Source organism: Gekko japonicus, unplaced genomic scaffold (genome assembly GCF_001447785.1).
Source record: "Gekko japonicus isolate JY-2015 unplaced genomic scaffold, Gekko_japonicus_V1.1 scaffold3326, whole genome shotgun sequence".
Taxonomy (NCBI): Eukaryota; Metazoa; Chordata; class Lepidosauria; order Squamata; family Gekkonidae; genus Gekko; species Gekko japonicus.
Genome location: NW_015172649.1, coordinates 30,032 through 56,432, shown reverse-complemented (window position 1 = coordinate 56,432; position 26,401 = coordinate 30,032). Strand labels below are relative to the sequence as shown.

General features: G+C 48.0%; 1 protein-coding gene across 1 annotated transcript; it reads left to right on the top strand.

Moving 5' to 3' along the window:
* Positions 1-849: 849 nt before the first annotated feature.
* On the top strand, positions 850-7,483 carry LOC107119257 (zinc finger protein 345; the record flags this gene model as incomplete). Its single annotated transcript, XM_015421724.1, has 4 exons — positions 850-934; positions 3,747-4,546; positions 5,132-5,252; positions 5,913-7,483. Coding segments are annotated over exons 1-4 (2,535 nt in total), but the record flags the coding sequence as incomplete, so codon positions are not given.
* Positions 7,484-26,401: the final 18,918 nt, after the last annotated feature.

The following is a 26,401-nucleotide window of genomic DNA, read 5'->3' as shown; positions in this document are numbered from 1 at the left end:
TACAGCCGACTGCGGGAAATGTGCCGTGGGTGGCTGAGGGTGGCCAATCACAGCAAGGAGGAGATCCTGGAGCTCTTGGTCCTGGAGCAGCTGCTGAGCGTCCTGCCCCCGGAGATCCAGAGCCGGGTGAGGGAGAGCGGCCCCGAGAGCTGCTCCCAGGCGGTGGCCCTGGCCGAGGAGCTCCTCTTGAGGCAGGAGAAGCAGGTGAGGCCCTTCTACTGTGTGGGGTCCTGAGTGCAGGAGGGCCTGGGGTAGAGCCAGGGGTGAGATCTCTGTCCATATAACGGGGGAGAGAGGGAAAGCCAGGGTGCGATGGAAAGACTGGTTGGGGCATTTCCCTCGGAGCCGAATCCAGAGTGTTTAGGTGGGGAAGAATTATGTCTCAAGCTGGGTTCCAGTGGATGGGCTTGCATTGATGGAGTCCACCCTCCCCCTGAAAGAGCGGGTCTTGGGTTTCTGGGTGCTCAAGTTTCCTTCCCCCCCCCCGCCGCCGTCTCCACAAGAGAGAGGTGTGGCCTGGAGAGTCCTGAAGACCTCCTCCCATCTCCCTCCTCCCATACAGTTCAGTGGCTGCCATTATGTCTTGGGCCTTCTTGGTGGTGGCGCCTTCTTTGTGAAATTCACTACCTTAGGTGTGTTTTTTAATTTGGTGTTCAACATTTTCAGTATTCCTTAGGGAACCTTTGTCCCACTTTCTCAGTATTACATTCTAAGAAATCTGGTAAAGTCTGGGGATGGAAGGACCCTCTGCCTCCCCCCCCAAAATCTTTTTCACTCTGTTCTGAAAGGGCCTGTCCCTCTCTGCTGTTGCAGGCGCCCATGGAGGAGATGGCTGGGAGCGTCTCCAGGGCGGGCCAGGATCTGTCTGAAAGTGAGCAGAGGCATCCCTTGATGGACGTCAAAGAAGAGGAGGGCGGAGAGGCCGGCCCACTGGGTAAGGAGGGAGGAAGGGAGGCCTTCTGGGGCCAGAGAGCGGGGAGTCTCGGAAGCTCCTTCAGGGGCTGAGCCCAGCAGTGGCTCCTTCTCTCCTGTCAAGGGCCGCTTCCCTGTCCTTTGATTCCACAAAGGGTTTGATGTTCTCGGGAGAGGGGCTGGTGACTCAAGAAGAGCCCGGCTGGACAAAGTACAATTCCCATCGCCTCCTTCCTACAGGGGTCACCCAGGAGCCTTTGGGCCTTTCCAGGTTGTTCCCCCTTCCCCCTCTAGAAGCCAGGGTGCTCCCGTTCGGACTGTTTGGTTTGTTTGACAAGGCTTTCCCTCTGTTTTTCAGAAGATGAAAACCAACGCATGGCCTGTGCGCCACACATCACTAAACTCCCTGCATTTTATGACATATTTTTCTACTTACATATCTATCACAGAAAATCAAAAGGAGGGGGGTTGTGGCGAACTATCCCCCTAAGCTGTGGAGTCTTGTGTGCAAAAATTCTACTTTGTGAGCTGCTGGCATTAAAGTTGTGAGCGAGCAATTTGGCTGCTGCATAAATTACTTTGCTCTGGAACCATCCTTCCTGAGCTAAGACAGAAATGTGTGAGCCAGAAGCTAAAAAAACTGTGAGCTAGCTCACACTAACTGAGCTTGGAGGGAAAGCTGGTTGTGGCTCAGTGAAAGAGCATCTGCTTTGTGTGGAGAAGGTCCCATATTCAGCCCGAGGCATCTCCAGTTAAAAGGACTGGGCAGTAGGTAATGTGAAAAACTAAAGCTTAAGACCCTGGAGAGCCTAGAGAGGCTAGACCAGGGGTGGCCAAACTTGCTTAATATAACAGCCACACAAAATAAATGTCAGACGTTTGAGAGCCACGAAACAGGAACAAATATCACCACACAAGTTTTTATTGGAAAATATGCAAACTTTTAACAATCTTTTAAACTATTATTGTAAGCTGCCTTGAGCCACGAGGAAAGGCAGAGCATAAATGTTTTCATATGTAAATAGTAAAGGTTCCCTTGCTTGAAAGCCAGTCAAGTTCGACTCTAGGGTTGCGGTGCTCATCTCCGTTTCCAAGCCGAAGAGCCAGCACTGTCCGAAGACGTTATCCGTGGTCATGTGGCTGGCATGACTAAACACTAAGGCGCTCGGAACGCTGTTAACTTCCCACCGAAGTGATACCTATTTATCTACTTGCAATTTCTTGCTCTCGAACTGCTAGGTTGGCAGGAGCTGGAACTAGAGACGGGAGCTCACTCCATCATGCGGCACCCGGGTCTCGAACTGCTGAACTACCAACTTTCCACAGCCTGCAGTTCAGCGTCTTAACCACTTGAGCCACTGCAGCTCCAACATTAAATTAGACTGTGTGAAAGAGCTGCATGCGGCTCCTGAGCTGCAGTTTGGCCACCCCTGGGCTGGACGGTGGGGCTGGAAAGAAAGCCACACATGAGCATGTTTCCAGACAGTGTACTAAACTGGAGCACTTTGGGGGGGGAAGAGAGAATTCTCAGAAGATGAACTGTTGGTCCTTCTCAGTAGGATGTGAGTTTTGAAGTTCTTGTTGTTGAGCTTTCAAAATAAAAATGCCAAGTGCAGAAGGAACAGTTTTGCCTTCTAAGAGTTGCAGCCCCTCCTTCGGGATCCTCAGAGGTAAGACAGACCGGGTGTGAGACATGAGGGGCAGGTGGCACGTAGATGGGGGTCTTTATGTGATGGGGAGGAGGAGCCATAGCTCAGTGCCACAGCCCACGCATGGCACATGGGAGATTCCCGATTCTGTCCTACTCTGGCATCTCCTCTGAAGCCAACCAAAATAACATAGCTGGCAGAGACCCAAGAGCAATGTTCCCTCTAAGTTGAGTTAGTGTGAGCTAGCTCACAGTTTTTTAGCTCCAGCTCACACATTTTTGTCTCAGCTCAGGGAGGGCTCCAGAGCAAACTAATTTATGCAGTAGCCAAATGGCTCACTCACCACTTCAATGCCAGTAGCTCACAAAGTAGAATTTTCGCTCACAAGACTCCATGCCTTAGAGGGAGCATTGCTCAAGAGAGGTGGTGCTTTGAGGCTAGACTACTGCACTACACTCTACAGGGGATGGCCCTTGAAGCCAACCTGGAACCTTCAGGCAATGCAGAATACTATAGCGCAAGCACTATCTGGAGTTAGGCAGAGAGAGCCTCTTTAGTAATTGCCCCATCCGCTCCCCATCAGTTTCGAGGTTCAGTTCAAGGGCCCGGTTATCACCAGGGAGCCCATAACTCTGCAGGGCAGCCAGTCCCTTTACACTATACACACAAAGGTCCCTTCTGTTGAGGCTGGTCTTGTCTACTCTGAGGTCTCAAGGGTCACAGGCAGAGGCCTTCACATCACCTCCTACCTGGTCCCTTTAACTGGAGATGCCAGGGATTGAACCGGGGACCTTCTGCATGCCAAGCAGGTGCTCTGCCACCAAGCCTCTGTGCCAGCTCTGCTAATAGGAGGGAAGTTCTTTGACGTTGCCACCCAGCAAACAAAGGAAATAGGATGTTGTCTCTGGCATCTCTTCTCTGATGGAACAGCCTTCCTGATGTTTTATAAACCATAAGAAGGAATTTTTAGAAGGACTTTTCCAGGACTGGAGGGAAATCTGAAAACCTCATAATTAGCATCTTACTTTACTCATGTAATAAAGAAGTAACCATATGAAATCATACTGATGCCTTTATTGTGCCTAATTGATCTGGGCAGAAAAATCACCTGGGGGCCATGATACCAGAAGCTGAGTGACCAAGTGTGTCTCTCCTCTCTCTTTCCTGTACCCAACTTTTCTGCAGGGAGAAGCTCCGTGTGGAAGAGGATAACATATTCTGTTCCTGCAGCACCAGTACTGAGTGATCATCCAGGGCAAGGAATGCAGAAAGAGACTCCCACCATTCCCAAATTAGGGGAAGTATCAGAGGGGAGAGAAGTAGCCCCTCATGTCCTCCAGGCTGCGAACTCCAGGGAAATCCTGCGGAGGAGAACAGGACATCCAATGAATCAGCCTGCAGGGGAGGGATCCCTTTCCCTCAAGCTGTGGGACGTCCAGTGGCAGGAATTCCTCAAGACAATGGAGCCCTCTCACTCTCCATGCAGGATCCCCCCCTTGCCAGAGAAACCTTCACCCTGGGAGGATGCCAAGGCCTTTCTGGCTGCCTTTGAGCAAGTGGCCGAGGCCTGTCGGTGGCCCCAGGAAGAGTGGGCGACCCGACTGCTGCCAGCCCTCAGTGGAGATGCTGAGCAGGCCTTTAACAGTCTGGATGTCAAAGACAGGAAGGATTATGGGAAGGTGAAGGCGGCCATCTTGCACAGGGAAGCCTTGAACAGGGAGAAGCAGCGTCAGAATTTCAGGCATTTCTGCTATCAGGAGGCCGAGGGGCCACAGGGGGCTTACAGACAACTATGGGAAATGTGCCGCGGATGGCTGAGAGTGGAGAATCGCAGCAAGGAGCAGATCCTGGAGCTTTTGGTCCTGGAGCAGTTGCTGAGCGTCCTGCCCCCGGAGATCCAGAGCCAGGTGAGGGAAAGTGGCCCTGAGAGCTGCTCCCAGGCGGTGGCCCTGGCCGAGGAGTTCCTCTTGATGCAGGAAAAGCAGGTGAGGCCCTTCTGCTGTGTGGGTCGTGCTTGTGGGAGGAGCTGGGGTGGAGCAGGGGCTGAGATCTGACTTAATCTCAGGAAGGAAAGAAAAGAGGAATGCTAAGGTGTGATTGGAAAGGTCTGTCGTGTCATTTCCCTGGAAGATGAATTCAGAGTTTTTAGGCGGGGCAGAATTCTTTCTCAACTCGAAAAACAGTGGGTAGGCCCATATTTAAGAGGCCACCTTCCCCATAAAAGAGCAGTTCTTGGGGTTCTGGGAGCTCAAGATTCCTGGGCCCCATGCCATCTCCACAGGTGAGAGGTGTGGCCCTGAGAATCCTGAAGACCTCCTCTCATCTAGTTAACTTACTGCCATTATGTCTTGGGCCTTCTTGGTGGTGTGGTGCCTTATTCATGGAACTCACTACCCTAGGATTATTTTGCAATGTGGTACTCAGACCTTTTAAAATTCTTTAAGGAAACTCTGTATAACATACTGATAAATCTGCCATTGACAGGGCGGGGGAAAGAACCCTCCCCTCTGCGTTCCCCGCAGTCTTTGTTGCTCTGCCCTGAAAGGGTCCATCCCTCTCTGCTGTTGTAGATGCCCTTGGAGGAGGCAGCTGGGAATGTCTCCAAGGCAGGCCAGGATCTGTCTGAAAGTGAGCAGAGGCATTCCTTGATGGACATCAAAGAAGAGGAGAGCGGAGAGGCCCGCCTGCTGGGTAAGGAGGGAGGGAGGCCTTCTGGGGCCTGAAATCAGGGAGACTCGGGAGCTCCCTCTGGGGCTGATATCTTAAGTGGCTCCTTCTCTCCTGTCAAGGGCTGATTCCCTGTCCTTTGATTCCCCAAAGGACTTGATGTTCTCGGGAGAAGGGCTGGTGACTAAAGAAGAGGTCAGCTAGGTAAAGCCCAAGTTCCAGCTACTCTTTCCTACAGGGGTCACCTCGAAGCTTTTGGGCTGTCCAAATTCCTTGCCACCTCCCCCTCCAGAAATCAGGGTAGTCCTCTTTGGGTTATTTTTGACAAGGCTTTCCCGCTGTTTTTCAGAAGGTGAAAGCCAACTCATACCCCTTGTTACACCTATCACAGAACTCCCTGAATTTTATGACAGATTTTTGTACTGAACCATCAAGCACAGAAAGTTATTGGGGGTAGAATTTGTGGCCCATTGGAAGAGCCTCTGCTTTGCATGCAGAAGGTCCCAGATTCAGTCCCTGGCATTGCCAGTTAAGAAGATTAGGCCATAAGTGAATGTGAAAGACCTTCTTCTGAGACCCTGGGGAGCCGCTGCCAGTCTGAATAGTCAGTTCTGACCTTGATTGACCAACGGTCAGACCGCCTTGTGTAGATGCTAATGGGGGTCTCTCTGTTTATTCTCACAGGGGATGATCAGCAGAACGAGGAAGATGAGGAACTGCATGGGTTATCATCTGTAAGAGTCGAGAATCAAGGATTGACAGGAAACTTCAAAAATCTAGATAGAGCAAAGGGAGAAGAAGGAAGTCACCTGTCTGAGAAGGGAGATCAACCCTATTTTTGCCAAGGAGGGTATTTTTGTGAAGTAATTCACACGGGGGAGGCAACATACAAATGCTTGGAGTGTGGAATGGACTTCTCAAATCAAGCCCAATATAATACCCATTTGCAAAAGAACAGTGGGGGAAAGTCCTGTAAATGTCCCGAGTGTGGAAAGAGCTTTATTTGCACATCAGAGCTTCTTAGACATCAAAGAATCCATACAGGGGAGAAAGTGTATATCTGCTCACCCTGTGGCAAGAGCTTCTCTCATAAAGCAAACTTCATCCTACATCAAAGAATTCATATGGAACAGAAGCAATTTATCTGCTCAGGGAGTGGAAAGAGTTTCTCTGATGGAAAAAAGGGTAATGTACACTTTCCAAAGCATAGTAATATGAAGGCATCGAAATGCTTTCAGTGTGGAAAGTGCTTCAGATACAAATCTCAGCTCCTTGCACACCAAAGAACCCACACAGGGGAAAAACCTTTTCAATGCTCAGAGTGTGGAAAGAAATTCATTAGAAGTTTTCATCTTGAACGGCATCAAAGAACCCACACAGGGGAGAAACCTTTTCAGTGCCCAGAGTGTGGAAAGAAATTCAATCAGAGTTGCAATTTTCAACAGCATCTAAGAACCCACACAGGGGAAAAACCTTTTCAGTGCTCAGAGTGTGGAAAGAGTTTCAATTGGATTGCCAACCTTTATCGGCATCAAAGAACCCACAGAGAGGGGAAACCTTTTGCATGCTCAGAATGTGGAAAGAGTTTCAATTGGAGTGCCAATCTTCAGTGGCATCAAAGAATCCACACAGGGGAGAAACCTTTTGAATGCTCAGAGTGTGGAAAGAAATTTATTCAGAGTTGCCATCTTGTACAGCATCTAAGAGTCCACACGGGTGAGAAACCTTTTGAATGCTCAGAGTGTGGAAAGAAATTTATTCAGAGTTGCCATCTTGTACAGCATCTAAGAGTCCACACGGGTGAGAAACCTTTTGAATGCTCAGAGTGTGGAAAGAAATTTATTCAGAGTTGCCATCTTGTACAGCATCTAAGAGTCCACACGGGTGAGAAACCTTTTGAATGCTCAGAGTGTGGAAAGAAATTTATTCAGAGTTGCCATCTTGTACAGCATCTAAGAGTCCACACGGGTGAGAAACCTTTTGAATGCTCAGAGTGTGGAAAGAAATTTATTCAGAGTTGCCATCTTGTACAGCATCTAAGAGTCCACACGGGTGAGAAACCTTTTGAATGCTCAGAGTGTGGAAAGGGCTTCAAGTTGAGTGGTGATCTTCATCGGCATCAAAGAACCCATACAGGGGAGAAAAGTTTTGCTTGCTCAGAGTGTGGAAAGAGCTTTGGTCGGTGTAGCAATCTTCAACAGCATGTAAGAACCCACACAGGTGAGAAACCTTTTGAATGTTCAGAGTGTGGAAAGAGATTCCTTCAGTGTGGCCATCTTCAACGGCATCAAAGAATCCACATGAGCACAAACTGTGTAGCTGCTAAGCCTGTGACAATACCTCATCTCATATTGCATACATCAACAGCAACCATAGAGTCCACACAGAGGTGAAACCATAAAAAACTATTGGAAAGAAACCTTACTATAGCCATAGAAACATACAAGATTCGTATGGGAGAAACAGTATAAGTGCTGGTATCGTGGAAAGAACTTTAGCCGTGATCGAAGCCACAAACAGATCTCAGGGAAGAAAGCAAAGATGTGCTCTGAGGGTGGAAGGAGATCCAGACCAGCTCTGCCCTCCTTAAGCACTGAGTAATCCACCTGAGAGAAACCTCATAAATGCTCAGCATGTGGAAGAACCTGAGGCAGAGATCAGACCCTCATTTTCCTCAGAATCCACACAAGAGTAAAACTTTCCACTTGAACTGCCCTGGATTAGTTCTGTGGAGGGTGTTTTTTGATTGCCCAGATGTAGCGGGCTCTGGCAGCTGTGAAGTTTTCAGGGTCCCACTTGTGGGATTAATTCAGATTCAAAAGAAAACTCAGTATGTTCAAAGGTGCCCAGAACAACATCCTAGAACTCGGTGGGTATCCTTGGAGTTTGTAAGTGAACGTTTTGAAATGTGAATCCCCCTTGATTCTCACAAATCAGCATCAGGAGGGAGAAGTCAAATGCCCTTTTCTGTGTTTTGTGGGGTTTTTTACAGACTGATGATAAGGAAACGTTTAAAATGATAGTCCATTGCAAGGATGTTATGCGTTTTTTAAAATGGTCTGTAAAAGAAAGAAATCCTCTTGCTGTACCCAGGCCTCCTCCTCCCTGCCCGATCCCTGTGTTTTACGTTCAAGAGCCAGAGTGTGGGGATACAGCAGGGTGGATCTGAGTTCCAGTCCACATTTGGCCAGTCACTAACATACCTCACAGGATTTGCTGTAAAGAATAAATAGTGTGCCTCTGGGGTGAGACCCTTCATGCGCATAATGTTTAATGGACTGTTAAGTATGGAAATCTCTGGACTTTGCTGGTATATGGTAGGTCTTGGATTGGTTGTGTCTCTAACATTAATTTTTTTTAGTTGATGTGGGGATACCAAAGCCATACTTTTAATTTTTGGTTTTTCTGAGGAGAAGGTATACATACATCACATTTATAGGGTAACGTGAGGCGGAGGCAGCATCCACGGTCATGCTCAGCAGTGGTCTCAAGTCTCACTTGACCGTCCCAGACGTGGAAACAGGTGGGCGAAGGGAGGCTGGGCATCAGGAGAAAAAGAAGAAGGTGGAGCAGGAAGGGGAAGGAGAAGAGGGAGGCTGGGTGAGGGAGACGACCTGACAGGCGCCCTCTTCCCACAATCGGAGTGGGTGAGCACCAAGAGCACCAAAGCCTCCACCGATCAGGGTTCTTGAACAGAGTAACAGAAGAGAGAATAAAAGTTTCATTTTTAGTGGCCGATGGATGCACATGTCTTTCTGTGTTCCCAAGCACCATCTCAGGGTTGAAAAAACCCAAATACATGGATAATTGGCACTAACCCATAGCTGTAAAATCTGAATATGGGTTCCTACTCAACCCACATTTCAGGCAGATTTTTGGAACTGCAGCTGTTTCAGTGAGGGGAGATCTGCTCTGGGGGAGGGGTAGAGAGCAGGCCTTGACAAAGTTTCTTTGTCTTTAAGTAAAGGTCAAGGTTCCCTTGCTCGAAAGCCAGTCGAGTCTGACTCTAGTGTTGCGGTGCTCATCTCCGTTTCAAAGCCGAAGAGCCAGCGCTGTTAGAAGACGTTCCCGTGGTCATGTGGCCAGCATGACTCAACACCAAGGCGCACGGAATGCTGTTACCTTCCCACCGAAGTGGTCCCTATTTATCTACTTGCAATTTCTTGCTTTCGAACGGCTAGGTTGGCAGGAGCTGGAACTAGAGACGGGAGCTCACTCCATCATGCGGCACACTCGGGTCTCGAACTGCTGAACTACCGACCTTCCACAGCCTGCAGTTCAGCGTCTTAACCACTTGAGCCACCGCAGCTCCTTTGGCTTTAGGAGCCACCCCCCAAAAAATGTAAGACCCAAGCTTACTGTTCAGCACTTAGGATTTTATTTTTTCATGACCATACATTACTGCTATCGCAAAACATACTCTTAAACTCTTCATTGTTCCTCGTTTTCCTTAAAGATATAACAAAAGCTTTTTAGTATATAAAGAAATGTGGGGTCACCCTGGCTGTCATCATAACATAAAGCTAACCTCTATCTCTCCCCTGAATAAATACTGTGCATCTACTGAGAGTCACCGAGAGGCACTTATAATAAAGGACTGATTAAAATCCTCAGTGCCACAGTGAAATTTCTAGGTGCCGTGGCGCCCTGGTGCCTGGGACTGGTTGAGCCCTGGTGGAGAGGATCTCTGGCGCGTCTCCATTGATACCTTAGCATAGACCAGAGTATCCTGCTGTGCTGAGTAACCAAGGTGGAGATTGGGGATACATCCTGTGGTGCTTCCGGCTCTGCCTGGCTGATTGGTCCTGGAGAGGGTGTTGAGGGAGCCCTGCTTGACCCATGCCAGGCAGCCCAGAGGGCTCCATCTTGTCCTCCATGCTTTGGATTCTGTAGAGTCTCAGTATCTCTGCAGGAGTCTCCGATCAGACCTGGAATGTGAGGCTGCTTGAGGCACTGGGCAGGATCTGTCTTCAATGTCCTCTCCCTCCTTCAACCAGGAGCCTGGCTGGAGTTAGGGTATAGATAGGGACTCTGGGGCAAGTGATGCTCTGTCATCTTGGTGCTTGGGGGGGTCAACAGTGGGAGGGCTTCTAATGTCCTGGCCCCACTGGTGGACCTCCGGATGGCACTGGTATTTCTGGCCACTGTGTGATACAGAGTGTTGGACTGGATGGGCCTTTGGCCTGATCCAACATTGGCATCTCTTATGTTCTTATGAGTTGGAAGAATTATACCACATGGCTGGGCAGAGTCACGCCCTGGAAGTCAGGGATTTCAAGCAGAATTTGGATTGCTCTGTTCAAGGAGGTTGAGGCTGAGAGCAGCAGTGCAGGATGAAATTTTTTTGCAGTGCTCTATTTCTTTTTCCGCTGAGCATTTTCCATTTTGGATTATTCATTGTTGTATAAAACTTTTAACGCTGAGTTGATGCCATTACAAATACAATAGTATGGATATTTGGCAGTTTCCAAACTGAAACATTTTCCAGGCTAGATGAATGGAATATTGAGGCTAGACTATTGTAATGCATAGTATATGGGTCTGCCCTTAAAGACAGCTCAGATACTCCTCTTAGCTACTCTTGGGCAAAAGGGGTCACACGCATGCAATGCCTCTCTGTAACATCTCCATTCATTCATGATCATTTACCAAGTTCAGTTCAAGGTTCCATGTCACCGACAAAGCCACGAATGGCCTATTGTGCACATACCTTCAGTACGGTCTCTCCCACTCTGCTCTGCTGCTACACCTTGGTCATTTGAGCAAGACCTTTGAAAGGTGCCACCCTGCAAATCGGTAACCTTGGCAGCTGCCTGCTCATGCACTTTCTCCGTGGTGGCTCTCGCCTGGTGAGCAAGGTCAGAAAGGCTCCCATGGTTTTGATGTTTCAGAGATTATGTGAAAATTGTCATTTTTATCATTACATTTTCAGCATTTGTTTGTTCTATATCTCTTCCTGCCATATTCACAGTTCTATCCTAAAAACCCAGGAAAGGGTTCAGTGTTTGCTTCTCCCCACCCACAACCCCCTCACCAGTTTGACCCAGCTTCCCCCTTCCTCCCTCAGTGGATGCACCTGGCCCAGGAGTGAGAAGAGGAGGAAGAGGCTTCCCCTCCCTCACCCGCTCCAGTACCCAGGTTCATGATGTTCTCCCACAAGGCATGATTCAGGTACTCGGTTTGTGGTGTCGGAGTGAGGTGCTCCTGGAACAAGTGAATTCGAGAAATCAACCTTCTAGAGTTCTCTAGTCTGTCCTTAGGGAGTCTCTGGCTTCTGCCTTCCCTTCTTTCTTCCCTCTGTTGTCTGCTGATCTTTCAAAAGGGAGACTGGAAGCTCCTTGGGGCAGAGACTTATTCTTATGTCTTCTCGCTGCCCTATTAAGGGTCAGGTGAATTGAGGGTGAGGTGTAACCTGTAGAAACAGGGATGCAAGGGGAAAACATAAGAACATAAGAGATGCCAATGTTGGATCGGGCCAAAGGCCCATCCAGTCCAACACTCTGTGTCACACAGTGGCCAAAAATACCAGTGCCATCAGGAGGGCCACCAGTGGGGCCAGGACATTAGAAGCCCTCCCACTGTTGACCCCCCCAAGCACCAAGATGACAGAGTATCACTTGCCCCAGAGTCCCTATCTATGCCTTGTGGCTAATAGCCACTGATGGACCTCTGCTCCATATGCTTATCTAATTCCCTTTTGAAGCCGTCCATGCTTGTAGCTGCCACCACTTCCTGTGGCAGTGAATTCCAAGTGTTAATCACTCTTTGGGTGAAGTGAGTCTATAGAGTCTATAGAGTCATTTCACCACACTATCCAAAGAGCTTTGTATGTGTGTGTGGGGGGGTGGCTCTCGTGTTTCCCAGATGTGGAATGGAAGAAAGCAAGACACCCTTGGCCGAAGACCCTGCCTTCTCCAGAGGGGAGGCCTTTGAAGAATGCTCCTTTCCAGCACTACCAGAAAGTTCTCACGTCACCCGCTTGGATGGCATGCAGGTATCCTGCCCCCCTGGCTGCCCTCCTGGTGCCGAAGGGTGGGATGTCCCTGCTGCTGAGCCCTGACAGGAAGTGGGCGGGATTCAGTCTTTAGTCATCCTGTCCAGCTTTCTAACGTTGGGGTCTTTCTTCTGTTGGGATGAGAGCTGCTCTGGAGGCACGGGTCTCGGACTCCCCCCCTCCCCTTCCGGCCCCCACCTGAATAGCTCTGGCAGGGGTCCGAAGCCAGGCTGGAGACATCCAAGGTTTGATTCTGGTGGATGAGAGGGAAGGTCAAGGCTCTGGGCTGCTGAGGTCCACATTTCCTATTGGCTGATGAGGTGGGGCCTTTGGGGAAAGGGGGAAAGAGCATCAAGAAACGCACCCAAAACAGTTGTGCATGTCCTGAGTCACATTTTCAGAAGATGCATTCTTACACAGGGACCTTGGAAAGAAATTGGTGGGTGTCATGGGCAGAAAGGACACATTTGGGCCTGGGTAGTATGTAGAGCGCCGGTAGAGAATTCATGAAATAAAACAAAGGGCAGTCGGTGGGAAAGGTGGAGGAATACCCTCAAAAGGGAATGCGGACTAAGGCGTGATAGATACATTATTGCAGATCCCTATAGCTTTGGTGGGGAATCCCAGTCTTTGAGGAGGAATTGCCAAGAAATTCTGGTGCCTCTGACAGGACCCTACAGAGAAAGGCCCATCGGCCCATCACAGAGAGTTTGAGCCTAGGATACCCTGAGTGGCACGCTTCAGTTCCCATTCAGTTCTGAATGCAGAACTCAAATAGGGAAACATACCCAGAAACCATTTTGGTTGACAGATTAGGTGCCTTCTGATTCGGCTAATGTTTGTTTAAGAGGGGCAGTAATGCGTATCTAAATCCCACCCTGGACTGTGGGTAGAGCTGAGGTATATCTGAGTGTTCTCAGAAAAGAGGTGGCGAGGAGAGAAAGTCGTGTTTCCTCTCACCTGCAGCAGTTTCTACCACTTTGCCCTTCTCAGTCTGGCGTTCAGACTGGTAGTAGGAGAGGAAAGACTGCTTACATGGCCCCGTTGGTTGACCTCCACCCAGACATCAGCAGAAGGAAAACCTCTCTGTCAATCTCATCGGACACCTCAGTGGCTTTTGAACATCTTGGCATGGGATCATCTGTCAGGGGTCCCCTCTGGCAATATCCTTTCCTTCTGCCTGCTAACTATTGGTGGCTTTGGAGTTCCTCTAACTGGGCCAAGCTTTGTCTCTCTTCATGAAAGGAGGAAAGTTCTCATGCTCATGGTAGGGCATTGTTCTCAGGTGCTCCAGATCACTGAAGCGTAGTGGCTGGCTGGAGGTGAGTTTGTGCCTGCAGTGTGTTTGGAACCCACATCTCTCCCACATGATAACTCGGCCTGTTCTCATGAATGTCTCACTGCTCTTGGTAACTCAACGAAGTACAAAATGTGCACGGGTGTCCAATGGGCCTGGTAGGGAAGAGGCACATTGGAGGAAAGATCCTGTGGCCACTTTGTATCTGTCTGGGTGGTTGTCGAGCAACTCTTCTCTCCTTGGGCTAGCAACAGTGTCAGTTGCTTGGATGGGAGGTTTGGGGGCTCCTAGGGAGGCTGCAGTATCACAGGGAATGAGACACCCCTTCCTTCACCCAACATCCGGTGGGGTTTTTGGAAGGACCCCACAAAGGAAAGGCCCATATTTCCCTTGAGGCATTGAAACAGATCCCTGAGCAAATGTGTTTGGTGGAAGGGGTAGGGAAGAACCAAATTGGGAGAGAAACAAAATATGGAAATGCCACTTAACAATTTGTGCTGCTTTTCTGTCATTTCCATTTCCTAACTCTTAACTAGAAAGCACCCAAAGAAAACAACAGCAAAACTAAGGTGGTGAGCTCCCCCTCACGGGCAGTCAGGGCTGGACAAACACTTGTCAGGGATGCTCTAGGCTGATCCTGCACTGAGCAGGGGGTTGGACTAGATGGCCTATATGGCCCCTTCCAACTCTGTGATTCCATGATTCGAAACCTCCTAATCTCAATTAGTAAGATGAACAGAACCTATGCTTCCTATTCAGCTGTAAACACCCCCCACAATCTACTATTAAACACTGGAAAAAGCACCTCCCTATGAAAGATTTGTATCTCACCCTGAAAACATAAAAGCAAACAATCCTGTATCTAACTAGAGACATATAAGGAACAGAGAAGCCTATATCTAAGTACAAAAATATGATGAACAAATAAGAAGCCTGTATGTAACTATCAACGCTTAAAGAACATCCCTGTCTCTATCTTCGTGGGGTGCTGACCATCCCAAAGGTGTGTTCTAGCCTTGCCTTGGGGTACCTAGCTTAATACACAAGGGATACATATCTGATCGAGTCTGATGGTGCAAGAAGTGACTATCAGATGTTAGCTGGAGTGGCAGATAATGCTCTTTGAAAAATCCATTGCTGGGGAAAGTGTCCGTGAAAGGCTTCTGTTCAGTATTCAGTGGTGATCCAAATGTTTCTGCAGACACCCTGTTGCTGTGCATGAGCAAAAGAAATTGGCCCCACCCAACTCCAAACCTCACCAGCCACCACTGGCACGGAGGTGGTTGGGAAAAGATCTTTCCAGAAGCTTCTGGGTCCTGTTGCTTTGAGCTTGGGCCATTGAGGAAAATCTCAGGGCACCTTCAGCACCCAACTCATTTGGTTTAGGAGAGTCAGAGCCATCCTTTGGCTAGAGTGCCAGCCAAAGATCAGGAAGATGCAATTTGGGATCCCCACCCTGCCAGGGATGCTCGCTGGGTGACCTTGGACCACTCACACCCTCTCAGCCTCACCTGTCCCACAGGGTGGTTTTTGTGAAGAGAAAATGGAGGAAGGGCGAATGATGTCATAAATCGCTTTGTGCCTCTGCCGACAAGAAAAATGTGGTATAAGTAAATCTATAATAACAGAAGGATGTGTCCCTCTGTCCATCTGTGTCGGGCGTAACTTGTCAAAAAATTAAGCTCAAGCCGCAAAACTGGCCAACAGCCTCAGGGTGATCCTGGAAGCTGCAGTGCCAAAAATGAGCCAAATGGGGACATCCTGGTCCAGGATATCTTGAGAAACACCCCCCCCACACACACACACACTTCAAGCTATTTGCAACATCAGTTGAGGTTCTTGATGTGTGGTAGGAATAGCTAATAACAGAATAGGTCCAGGACATCTGAAAATTGGCCCCCAAACTGGGGATGAGGATGTGAGGAACATCACCAGAAGTGAAGGGAAAGGGACCAGATTGTTGGCAGACAGCTCCCATTCTATTGGCAATGGAAGCTAAAGTTGTCTAATTGCAGCCAGCAGACCTCATCTCACAATAAATCTAGGAGCATCAAAGTTGGCCACCTATGTCAGGATGATTGTGGGAGTTGCAGTTCCATAAATGAAGGGAATCAGAACCCCCTGGCCCAGATTAGCTCCAGAACATCCCTCTCTGATTTGCAATGGAAGCAAAGCTTTACCCGTGAGAAACCAAGAAGACAGAAGAAGCACAGACAATGAAGGTGGAAAATATGCCCTCTTTAAAAAAATTGGGGAGTTACTAATTTCCCTGACCTATGAGAGTCTGTGTAGTGTAGTAGAGTCTGTGTCTAGGAGCTAGCAGACCAAGGTTCAAAGACCCAGAAGGGGTCACACCCAATGCTCCCGCTAAGCTGTGGAGTCTTGATAGCAAAAGTTCTACTTTGTGAGCTACTGGTATTAAAGTTCTGAGCAAGCAATTTGGCTACTGCATAAATTAGTTTGCTCTGGAGCCCTCCTTCCTGAGCAAAGACAAAAATGTGTGAGCTGGAGGCTAAAAAACGGTGAGCTAGCTCACACTAACTCATCTTAGAGGGAACACTGGTCACACCTCCCTAGGAACTGCTGAAAGCTCCGTGGTTTTACAATAGAGTTTCTGCTAATTCCCAGAAATGTGTGACAGCACTTCCAGAATTTCCCCAAAAGTGATGACTGCCATCAGCCCAACAGCCAATCTTTAATTTTTTGTCCCACTGCCAGTATAAGCAGCAGAAGGAATCAAGAGGCAGGGGAAGGGCATCCTCTACCCCCACCAGGGGACTGGCAATCCTGGATCCAGTGTGATGTAGGTGTAGGAGACCTGGGTTCAAATCCCCGTTCTGCCAAGGAAGTTTGCTGGGTGACCTAGGGCCAGTCACATTCTTTCAGTATAACATAATTTGGAGATAAATTGGAGGAGAGGGGAACGATGTAATCCACTTTGGGTACCCATTTGCGGGGAAAGGTGGAGTATAAATTAAGTTTAAAAATCCAAGCAAATTGACTTCATCCAGGAATCCTTCATCCAGGCTGCAGCCACCAAACTCTCGTTCAAAGAAGCATTAAGTGCCTCTCGGATCCATTCAGCCAGCACCCCCACTCAAAAAAGATTTAAGAAGCCAAGAATAGCAAGGATCATATTTATTTTAGTTTGTATATGTTTCATTCATAGCCCTCCTATGTTAGGAAAAGCCACCCTTTCTTACATCAATGGATTTACGCCTTCAGCAGTGGTAGCTAGTATTTAAGCTAGAGTCTAAAACCAGGAAGTTAGACAGAGATGATTTTTTTGAAGGGGGAGAATCAGATATGGGGATTTTGAATAACTGGAGTGACGAGGGGAGGAGAGAATGCTTTCCCTTGTATTCACTATCCTGTGATCCTCAGAATCATCTAATTTCTTTCTTTTTCATCATGAGGTGCTCCTTTGTGTTCAGATCAGGCCTCACTACAATGATGTAGCATTTGGGAAGGAAGATGCAGCCCAGCAGGCCAGCACTAGAGGCCAGGATGGAGAAGATCTGCACGGCTACCATGTATTTCCCCTTCGTGCTGAGGTAGGTGGGCACAAAGGACACCCAAACGCTGCAGAAGACCAGCATGCTGAAGGTGATCAGCTTGGCTTCATTGAATGAACCAGGCAGCTTCCTGGCCAGAAAAGCCACCGTGAAACAGATGGCAGCCAGGAAGCCCATGTAGCCGAGGGCTGTATAAAACATGGCGACAGACCCTTCATTGCACTGCAGCGTGATCTGTCCAGCCTGGCCATGCAGGTCGGAATCTGGGAAGGGGGGTGACATTGCCAGCCAGATAATGCAAATGGCAACTTGAAGGCTAGAACAGGAAATGACAATGGAGTTTGCCAGGCTCTTCCCCACCCTTTTCCTCATCGTGTTCCCTGGCTTGGGGGGCATGAAGGGCACCACCACCGTAATAGTTTTAGCCAACACTGACGAGACGGCAACAGAGAAGATGATGCTGAAGGCTGTCTGCCGGAGGAGACAGGTCACCTTCCCAGGCTGGCCGATGAAGAGGAAGGAGGACAGGAAGGAGAGCAGAAGGGAGAAGAGAAGAATGTAGGTGAGGTCTCGGTTGTTGGCCTTCACCACTGGAGTTTCCAGGAATTTTAAAAAGATTACCAAAACAACCCCTGTTATCAGGGACAATAATAGTGCAAAGAAAGTCATGATGATCCCCAGAGGTTCTTCATAGGAAAAGAACACGGTTTTCTTGGGAATGCATTGATCCTTGTCCTCATTTGAAAACTGATCTTCCGGACACACGTCACAATAATTTGAGTCTGAAAAAAATTACTTAACTCAGTCGGAAGTGCCTGGCTGTAATGTGATTCCCCTCCCCATGTTTTACTATCTATTGGGTCTAAAGGTAAAGGTAAAGGTTCCCTTGCTCGAAAGCCAGTCGAATCCGACTCTAGGGTTGCAGTGCTCATCTCCGTTTCAAAGCCGAAGAGCCAGCGCTGTCCGAAGACGTTTCCGTGGTCATGTGGATGGCATAACTAAACACCATGGCGCACGGAACGCTGTTACCTTCCCACCAAAGTGGTCCCTATTTATCTACTTGCAATTTCTTGCTTTCGAACTGCTAGGTTGGCAGGAGCTGGAACTAGAGACAGGAGCTCACCCCGCCTTGCGGCACCCGGGTCTTAAACTGCTGAACTACTGACCTTCCACAGCCTGCAGTTCAGCGTCTTAACCACTTGAGCCACCGCAGCTCCTATTGGGTCTAGTCAACATAATTGATTGGGTTAGTTTTGTCCATCATGCTGTCTCAGTTTCATTTTCCCCTTTTCCCCAAAAAGCTCAAACGACATCTTTGTTTTGTGATTCCATTTCTGGTAAGTGCCACAGCTGTCTCACTTTCATTTTTACTTCATTTTATTTACATAGCTGTATTTTATGTCTGCCCTGACCTTGATAGCCCAGGTTAGCCTGATCTCATCAGCTCTTTGAAGCTAAGCAGAGTTGGTTGTATTCAATTATTATAAGGGAGAGATATGCTTTTCTGCTGGCTTTCCCCTGGTTTTAATCACTGCTGAGCGGTCAGTTAAATCGAGAGACAGTGGCCAGCTCAGTCTCCTAGTGAATTCAAAATTATATGGACATTTGAACCTAGGTCTTCCCAGTCTGAAAGTCTAACCACTCTGCAGTTCAGCGTCTTAACCACTTGAGCCACCGCAGCTCCTATTGGGTCTAGTCAACATAATTGATTGGGTTAGTTTTGTCCATCATGCTGTCTCAGTTTCATTTTCCCCTTTTCCCCAAAAAGCTCAAACGACATCTTTGTTTTGTGATTCCATTTCTGGTAAGTGCCACAGCTGTCTCACTTTCATTTTTACTTCATTTTATTTACATAGCTGTATTTTATGTCTGCCCTGACCTTGATAGCCCAGGTTAGCCTGATCTCATCAGCTCTTTGAAGCTAAGCAGAGTTGGTTGTGGTCAGTATTTGGATGGGAAACCACCAAGAACACACACAGAGAAACCACCAAGTATTTGGATGGGAAACCACCAAGGTCACGACACAGAGGCAGACAATGGCACATCAACTCTGAATGTTTGTTGCATTTCATTATTATTTATTAGACTATTACTATTATTGTTATTACTGTTTATGTTTGCTTTAATTTGTTTTAATTTTAGTTCAATTTGTCTTAATTGCTGCAAACAGTATTGGAGTTAAGTGTCCGCTGGAGACTCTTGTGTTGTTTTACTTATTGTTTCATCCTTGTTTTGCCTAAACGTTTCCACTTTAACCCCTCAGTCCTAATACCTTTCTAATGTTTTCTGCCACTTGTAGATTATGCTGTTTGTCCTCCCCTTGGTCGTTGTGGGTTTTATCAGCTGCTGGAGTGCTTGCTGTTTCAGGTGGTTTCCTTCTGAATTGTAATGGTGGTAGTCTAGTTTTGTAAGTGGCCTCTGCTAAGGTTGCTGACCTCCAGGTGGGGCCTGGAGATCTCTAGGAATTACAACTGACCCATAAAAAGATCGCAACAAGCCGGACACCTAAGGAAAGACCCCTTCCTAAGACCCCACAGAATATTTGCCAGTTATAGGACACAATACCTGGCTGGATGGACCAATTGTTTCCCTCGGTATCTCTGCTTTTGCAGAACTTTGAGCAAAATCTCTGAAGAAAAAGGCCCATAGCTGAAACTTTGCTCTGCTCTCCCAAGTTTCTTTGTACCTGTGTAAGCTGAAACTGTCCCTCCCCCGCACAGCACGCAATCGTAGCAGCAAATCTGATTTCCTTCCGGAACCATCTTCCTATATCCAGGCACGCAGCTCTCAGCGCATACAGAACGGGGCCTGGTCTACAGGGTACAGAGAAAGCAAGAAGGGGCTTCAGGAATTATTTTGTTTACGGAAATGGAGGACATATAAATCATCAGTCAATATCCACGAAAAAAATCAAGTAACTGTCCTGACAATGCCCTCCTCTCTGTTCCTCCAGCCAAACCAGATAGTCTGCAAGTGACTCAGGGACCAGGTGAGATACACAAACCTTTCGTTGCCAGTGGATGTCACATGCTGAGACCACTGAAGGTAAAGGTAAAGGTTCCCTTGCTCGAAAGCCAATCGAGTCCGACTCTAGGGTTGCGGTGCTCATCTCCGTTTCAAAGCTGAAGAGCCAGCGCTGTCCGAAGACGTTTCCGTGGTCATGTGGCCGGCATGACTAAACACCAAGGCGCACGGAACACTGTTACCTTCCCACCGAAGTGGTCCCTATTTATCTACTTGCAATTTCTTGCTTACGAACTGCTAGGTTGGCAGGAGGGGGAACTAGAGACGGGAGCTCCCTCCGTCATGCGGCACACTCGGGTCTCGAACTGCTGAACTACTGACCTTCCACAGCCTGCAGTTCAGCGTCTTAACCACTTGAGCCACTGCAGCTCCACTGAAAGCTCTATACTATTTTAATAACAACCACAACAATAATAATGGCTATCCTTTCCCCCATTTTATTAGGCTGAGACTGGCCTAGGGTCAGCCCATGAGCTTATGACTGAAAGGACATTTGAACCTAGGTCCTGTGGAACTGGTCCGCCTGCTATACCAAACTTGTTTATAAGTTCCACCCGAAGCAGAAATGTATAAAGTTGACACAACAAACAACCTTTATTGGCATAACGTAAAGTTGACACAAAAGGCGAGGAATGTCTCACCTGGTTAAACCATTTGGGCCAGACAATGGCATTCTCCTGAATGTTCAGCCATGGGCGTGAGGGAGTCTGGGTCTGGAACCCCCCAACTTTCATCCTCCTGGCAGAATTATTGGAGAAGATGACCAAGTTCAGAATATCGTAGTCAGCTACTAACTCCCCATCCTCATTAAAACGTACGTTGTTCATGGCTGTAGTGTTAACATGGATGTTCCTCAAAAAAGGATGAAGCTGAAACAAGAATTCCAAGACTAGCGTCAAGTAAGCGCTTCAGGTACCTCAGCATGGTGTGTAGTGGTTAAGAGTGGCAGACTCTAATCTGGAGAACTGGGTTCAGTTCCCCACCTTTCAGTACTCTTCTTCCACATGAAGCCTGCTGGGTGTCCTGGGGCCAGTCCCAGTTCTCTCAGAACTCTCTCAGCCCCACCTGCCCCACAAGGTGCCTATGGTGGGGTTAGGAATGGAATGCAAATGTAAACTGCTTTGAGACTTCTTCAGGTAAAGTGTGATGTGGTCGATGGTGTTGCGAAGAGTCAGACTCGACTGTGCGACTCAACAACAACAACAACAACAACAACAACAAGGTAAAGCAGGGTATAAAGAACTGCTCTTCTTCTCCATTCTTCTCCATTCATTCCATTTTTAAAGATTTTACTAAGAATACTGCCAGTTTGAACCACAGAGAAAACAGAATTCATAAGTATTTGGCTGGAGGCCAGGCTGGAGGAGACCCAGGTCCAAATCCCCACTCTGTTGGACCATAAAAAATCTGTCACACTGTGCTTTAAGATCCATATGCTAAGCCCTGTAGCCTCCTACATTCCTCAGTTAGGCAGGTAGTCTGGGGACTGGAGACATAACCTTCTTAGTGGTGTCTCCCAGATTGTGAAAGACACTTCTCTAAGCCTTCTCCAAAACTATGAGGCACTACTGAAGATAATCGTATTCTCCTGAGCCTTTTGTAAATGATATGCTTTCCTGCTGGCTTTCCCCTGGTTTTAATCATTGCTGAGCGGTCAGTTAAATCAAGAGACAGTGGCCAGCTCAGTCTCCTAGTGAATTCAAAATTATATGGAAGGAGGTGGAACCAGAGACGGGAGCTCACTCCGTCATGCGGCATACTCGGGTCTCGAACTGCTGAACTACTGACCTTCCACAGCCTGCAGTTCAGCGTCTTAACCACTTGAGCCACCGCAGCTCAGGCTGGAGGAGACCCAGGTCCAAATCCCCACTCTTTTGCCAATAGGGTTGCCAGCTCTGGTTTGGGAAATGACTGGGGATTTGAGGGCTGCAACCTGAGGAGAGGGGGGTTTTGGGAGGGGAGGGGCTTGAATGGGGTCTCTTCAGGGGAACTGGTCTTCGTTGTCTGGAGATCAGTTGTAATCAGTGTTCCCTCTAAGCTGAGTCAGTGTGAGCCGGCTCACATTTTTTTTAGCCTCCAGCGTACAGATTTTTGTCTTAGATCAAGAAGGAGGGCTCCAGAGCAAATGAATTTATGCAGTAGCCAAATTGCTCCCTCACAACTTTAACGCTAGTAGCTCACAAAGTAGAGTTTTTCCTCACAAGACTCCACGACTTTAGGGGGAGTATTGGTTGTAATCCCAGGAGATCTCCAGCCACCACCTGGAGGTTGGTAACCCTAGCCACAACCCTTGCCGAGTGACACTGGATCAGTCAGACCACTCAGCCTTCCCTAACTGCCAAGGTAGTTGTGAGGATCAAATGAAGGAAGAGATGAAGGAGAAGGAGGAGGAGGAGATTGGATTTATACCCCGCCCTTCACTACCCTTCCCCTCCCCACAACAGACACCCTGTGAGGTAGGTGGGGCTGAGAGAGCTCTTTCGAGAACTGCTCTTGAGAGAACAGCTATGAAAGAACTTGTAAACTGATTCAAGATCACACCAGCAGCTTCATGTGGAGAAGTGGGGACTCAAACCTGGTTCTCCCAGATTACAGTCCGCTGTCCTAACCACTACACCATTTGTGCCATCTTGAGCTTCTTGGAAGAAGAGCAGAGTACAATATACTAAATAAAGACAGAGGGTTGAGGGAAATGGTGCCTGAGTTGGAAAAAAATATCTCTGTAGACATGTTTTTCGTGCAAGTCCCTCTTACCTGCCATGACAGTGTTTTGTGATAGTCCAGTCTCTCTGTAGTCATTATACGGTTATATCTGAAAGAAAGCATCCTGTGTAAAGCATGTGCCATGATATAGACAGCGTTATAAACAACGTAGCTTTCTGCAGAGAGTTCTTTTTCAAGCCAAGCTGGGGGGGAGCCCTTTCCCAAGCATCTCTTCCAAGTCTTCTGTGACCATTTTGTAACTGGAGGGCCATAGGACATCAAGTCGCGGCATTGAAAAATTTCTGACCAAACGTGTTCAAAGGGAGATTTGTTTCGTTTCAAAAACAGTTCTTGGGGCTTAAACTGGTCATGCATTCGGATCACGAAAGACAAAGCACCAGGAAAATATCTGAGCTCCCCGTGGACAAAGGAGGTACTCAAGACGAAGCCCCACAGAGTGGTTGTGATCCAAACTTTTCCTTTGTTCAAATCAAATCTCCTTAAGATCATTGCCAACAGGAACATGGAATCAGAGTCACCATAATAAATGAATACATTGGCTTTCTTCTGTGTGACTTCTGCTTGATAAGTTCGCGCTAGTTCAAATAATTCGGGCGCGAGAGGATTCCTCATTGAAGAAACCCTCCATGTCAATTTGATGCAAATTCCATTCCGGGTGAATATTGTTTGCAATGTGTTCACAAACTGATCACCTTCTTCAGAATCCGGAGCAACAAGGCTGACCCAGTTCCACCTGAAATGCAAGAGCAGCAAGGCTATGCCTATGTACTGGAACTTTTTCTTCGGGCTCATCCAGTATGAAAAAGGGAACTGAGTTTCATCACTTCCACCATGGTTCACCATTCCATAGGCGAGCTAGTGAAAGAAACAAAAGAATGCTCCAAAATGTTCAGTCATAAAAGCGGGGCTTGCACTGGAGAATTGGTATTTGTGGGGCAGCTACCAAGATTCAAGGGCTGGGAAGGGCCTACCATTGTGCAACACTAGTAGTTACAGCCTGCTTTCAGGGCCAGTTCTCTGCCCGAGGAGGAGGAGGAGGAGGAGAAGGAGAAGGAGAAGAAGGTTTTTATACCTCGCTCTTCTCTACCCAAATGAGACCCAGAGCTGCTTATGCCTTCCCTTCCTCTCCCCCCAACAGTCACCGTGTGAGGCAGATGGGTCTGAGAGAGCTCTGAGAGAACTGTGACTGATCCGAGGTCACCCAGCAGGCTTCATGTAGAGGAGTGCGGAATCAAACCTGGTTCTCCAGATTAGAGTCCACTACTCTTAACCACTACACCACACTGGCACGCTCCATGGTTCTGTGGTAGAACATTTGCTTTGCATGCTAAAAAGCCTCAGGATCAGTTCCAGGAATCTCTAACTAAAATGATCACATAGTCGGTGATGTGAAAAACCTTTCCCTAAGACCATGGAGAACCACTGCCGGTTTTAAAAGATAATACCGACCTCAATAAACTAAATGGTCTCATTCAGTAGAAGGCAAGTCTACTGTGATTGAGGCAGCTAGTTAGCAGTGGCATGATGAAGAATGTAGCTGACATGCCACCAGGAGGAAACAGTAGAGTGGTCTATGACCATCATCTCCTCCCCAGCACCCACATTCCTACTGGACTGGTCCAGTGCAACCCCCTGTGAGGCTGCGGGGTTTTTAATGTTTATATTCCCCATTTTCAGTGGAGTTGCTGAAGTCGCTTTTAAAATAGCATCTCTGGTCTGTCTTCTTGAGAATCTGACCATAATTTCTCCAGGCAGGCTTATATAATTGGAGTATGCCCTATAAGCAGTCTCCATCTCTTTTACCACTTTATCCGCTGTAGAGCCTATTGCTGGAGCAATGATCTCGCTGAGCAACTTCCTCAGATCCTCTGTTTGTGATTCAGGAACTCCCTGGAATCTGAGAATCATGTTGGCTTTTTCCATTTGTAGCTGTAACAAACGGTTTTCTTGGAAATTTTGTTTTGCTTCAACTTCCCCCATTCTTTTCTTCATTTTCTTGTTTGTGGTGTCTATCTCTTTAATTCTCTCAGTCATATTTTCCACCTTCTTCGCCGTTTCTGCCAGCTGTAGCTGCTGGGATGCGAAGTTTTGATTCAGCGAGGTCAGTTGCTGGTTAATACCATCAAGTTGCTCCATCACCGGCTTGAGCATATCCGTTAACATTTTCATGACGTCTGCTCCCTCTTCCAGTTTTGGGCTCTGACTACCCGCCGGTTTCACTTTAAACTTTCTTTGTGAGGCCGCCATTTTATATGATTGTTTACAATTCCAAACCGCTTCTCGCGGACTCGAAAAATTGCCACCTCGATGTCAGCGCTCAAGTAAGTCTCTCTAAACAAAATTGCTGCTTGTTTCCCCCCCTGCCCCCTTCACTACGCTTATCTGTCTATTTGAATAAGAGGCATCCCTCTTTGCGCTCCGCTTTTCCCACAGGGGGGTAGTTCGCTTTTAAAATATTCCATTTATTTTGAACTCATGTTCATTGTCGGTCATTTCTCTGACTTCGATCACAGTAAACGATATTCCGCTCGATCTCTGGTTCTTGTCCCAGTCGAATCAGCTTGTGCCTGAGGGCCACACAGTGGCAGGGCCCTCAGGACGGAGGGAAGTCTCAATTCTCCGGCATTTAGCCGTTGAAGAGGCTGCCCCTCAAAAGCCCTATGGCCTGGAGCCTATCGCAAAGGCTCCGTGTGAGTGCTACTTGAGGTAGCACCCCTCCATACCGCTGGTGTGCGAGTCGTTCCCCCGAGGTCCGGGGAGAAAGACCGTCATCGCTGATCCACAAACCGGAAGCCGCAACAACAACATCCTTATTGATTGATTTACAAAATCTATACCCTGCCCTTCTGCCTTCACCAGGACTGCCAAGGCAGCTAACGGATTGAAAACATACATAATAAGAACACATCTTAGAAACCATGAACACCAAACAAAAACACATCAGCAACAAATTGCAACTAATGTGAAACACACACACACACAATTAAAACATAGGACACGATGGAGGATTACTGAGGGAATGCTGGACAAAACAAAATCTTTTCACCCTCTGGTGGAAGATGGCAATAGAAGGGTCCAGGCGAGCCTCCCTGGGAAGAGTGTTCCTTGACCCGGTCCTACATGCCCTCTCTTTCTGGCTGGTGGCCTTGGGCCACCAAGAAGGATTCATCATGCACTCTTCTCCTCCCTCCTCTGGCAAACATGCCAACACCACAGATGGACATGGTAGCTCTTTCTCCCTCTGTCAGAAAGTAATAAGAGAAGCCAATGGTGGATCAGACCAATGGCCCATCCAGTCCAACACTCTGTCAGTGGCCAAAAATACCAGGTGCCATCAGGCAGTCCATCAGTGGGGCCAGGACACTAGAAGCCCCCCACACTGTTGCCCCCCTCCCCAAACCACCAAGATACAGAGCATTACTTGCCCCAGACCGAGAGTTCCTATCTATACCTGGTGGCTAATAGCCACTGATGGACCTCTGCTCCATATGTTTATCCAATTCCCTCTTGAAGCCATCCATGCTTGTAGCTGCCACCACCACCCATGGCAGTGAATTCCAGGTGTTAATCACTCAGTCAGAAGGCTGGGGGTGGTAGCTGCTGCATGCCACTATTCTGA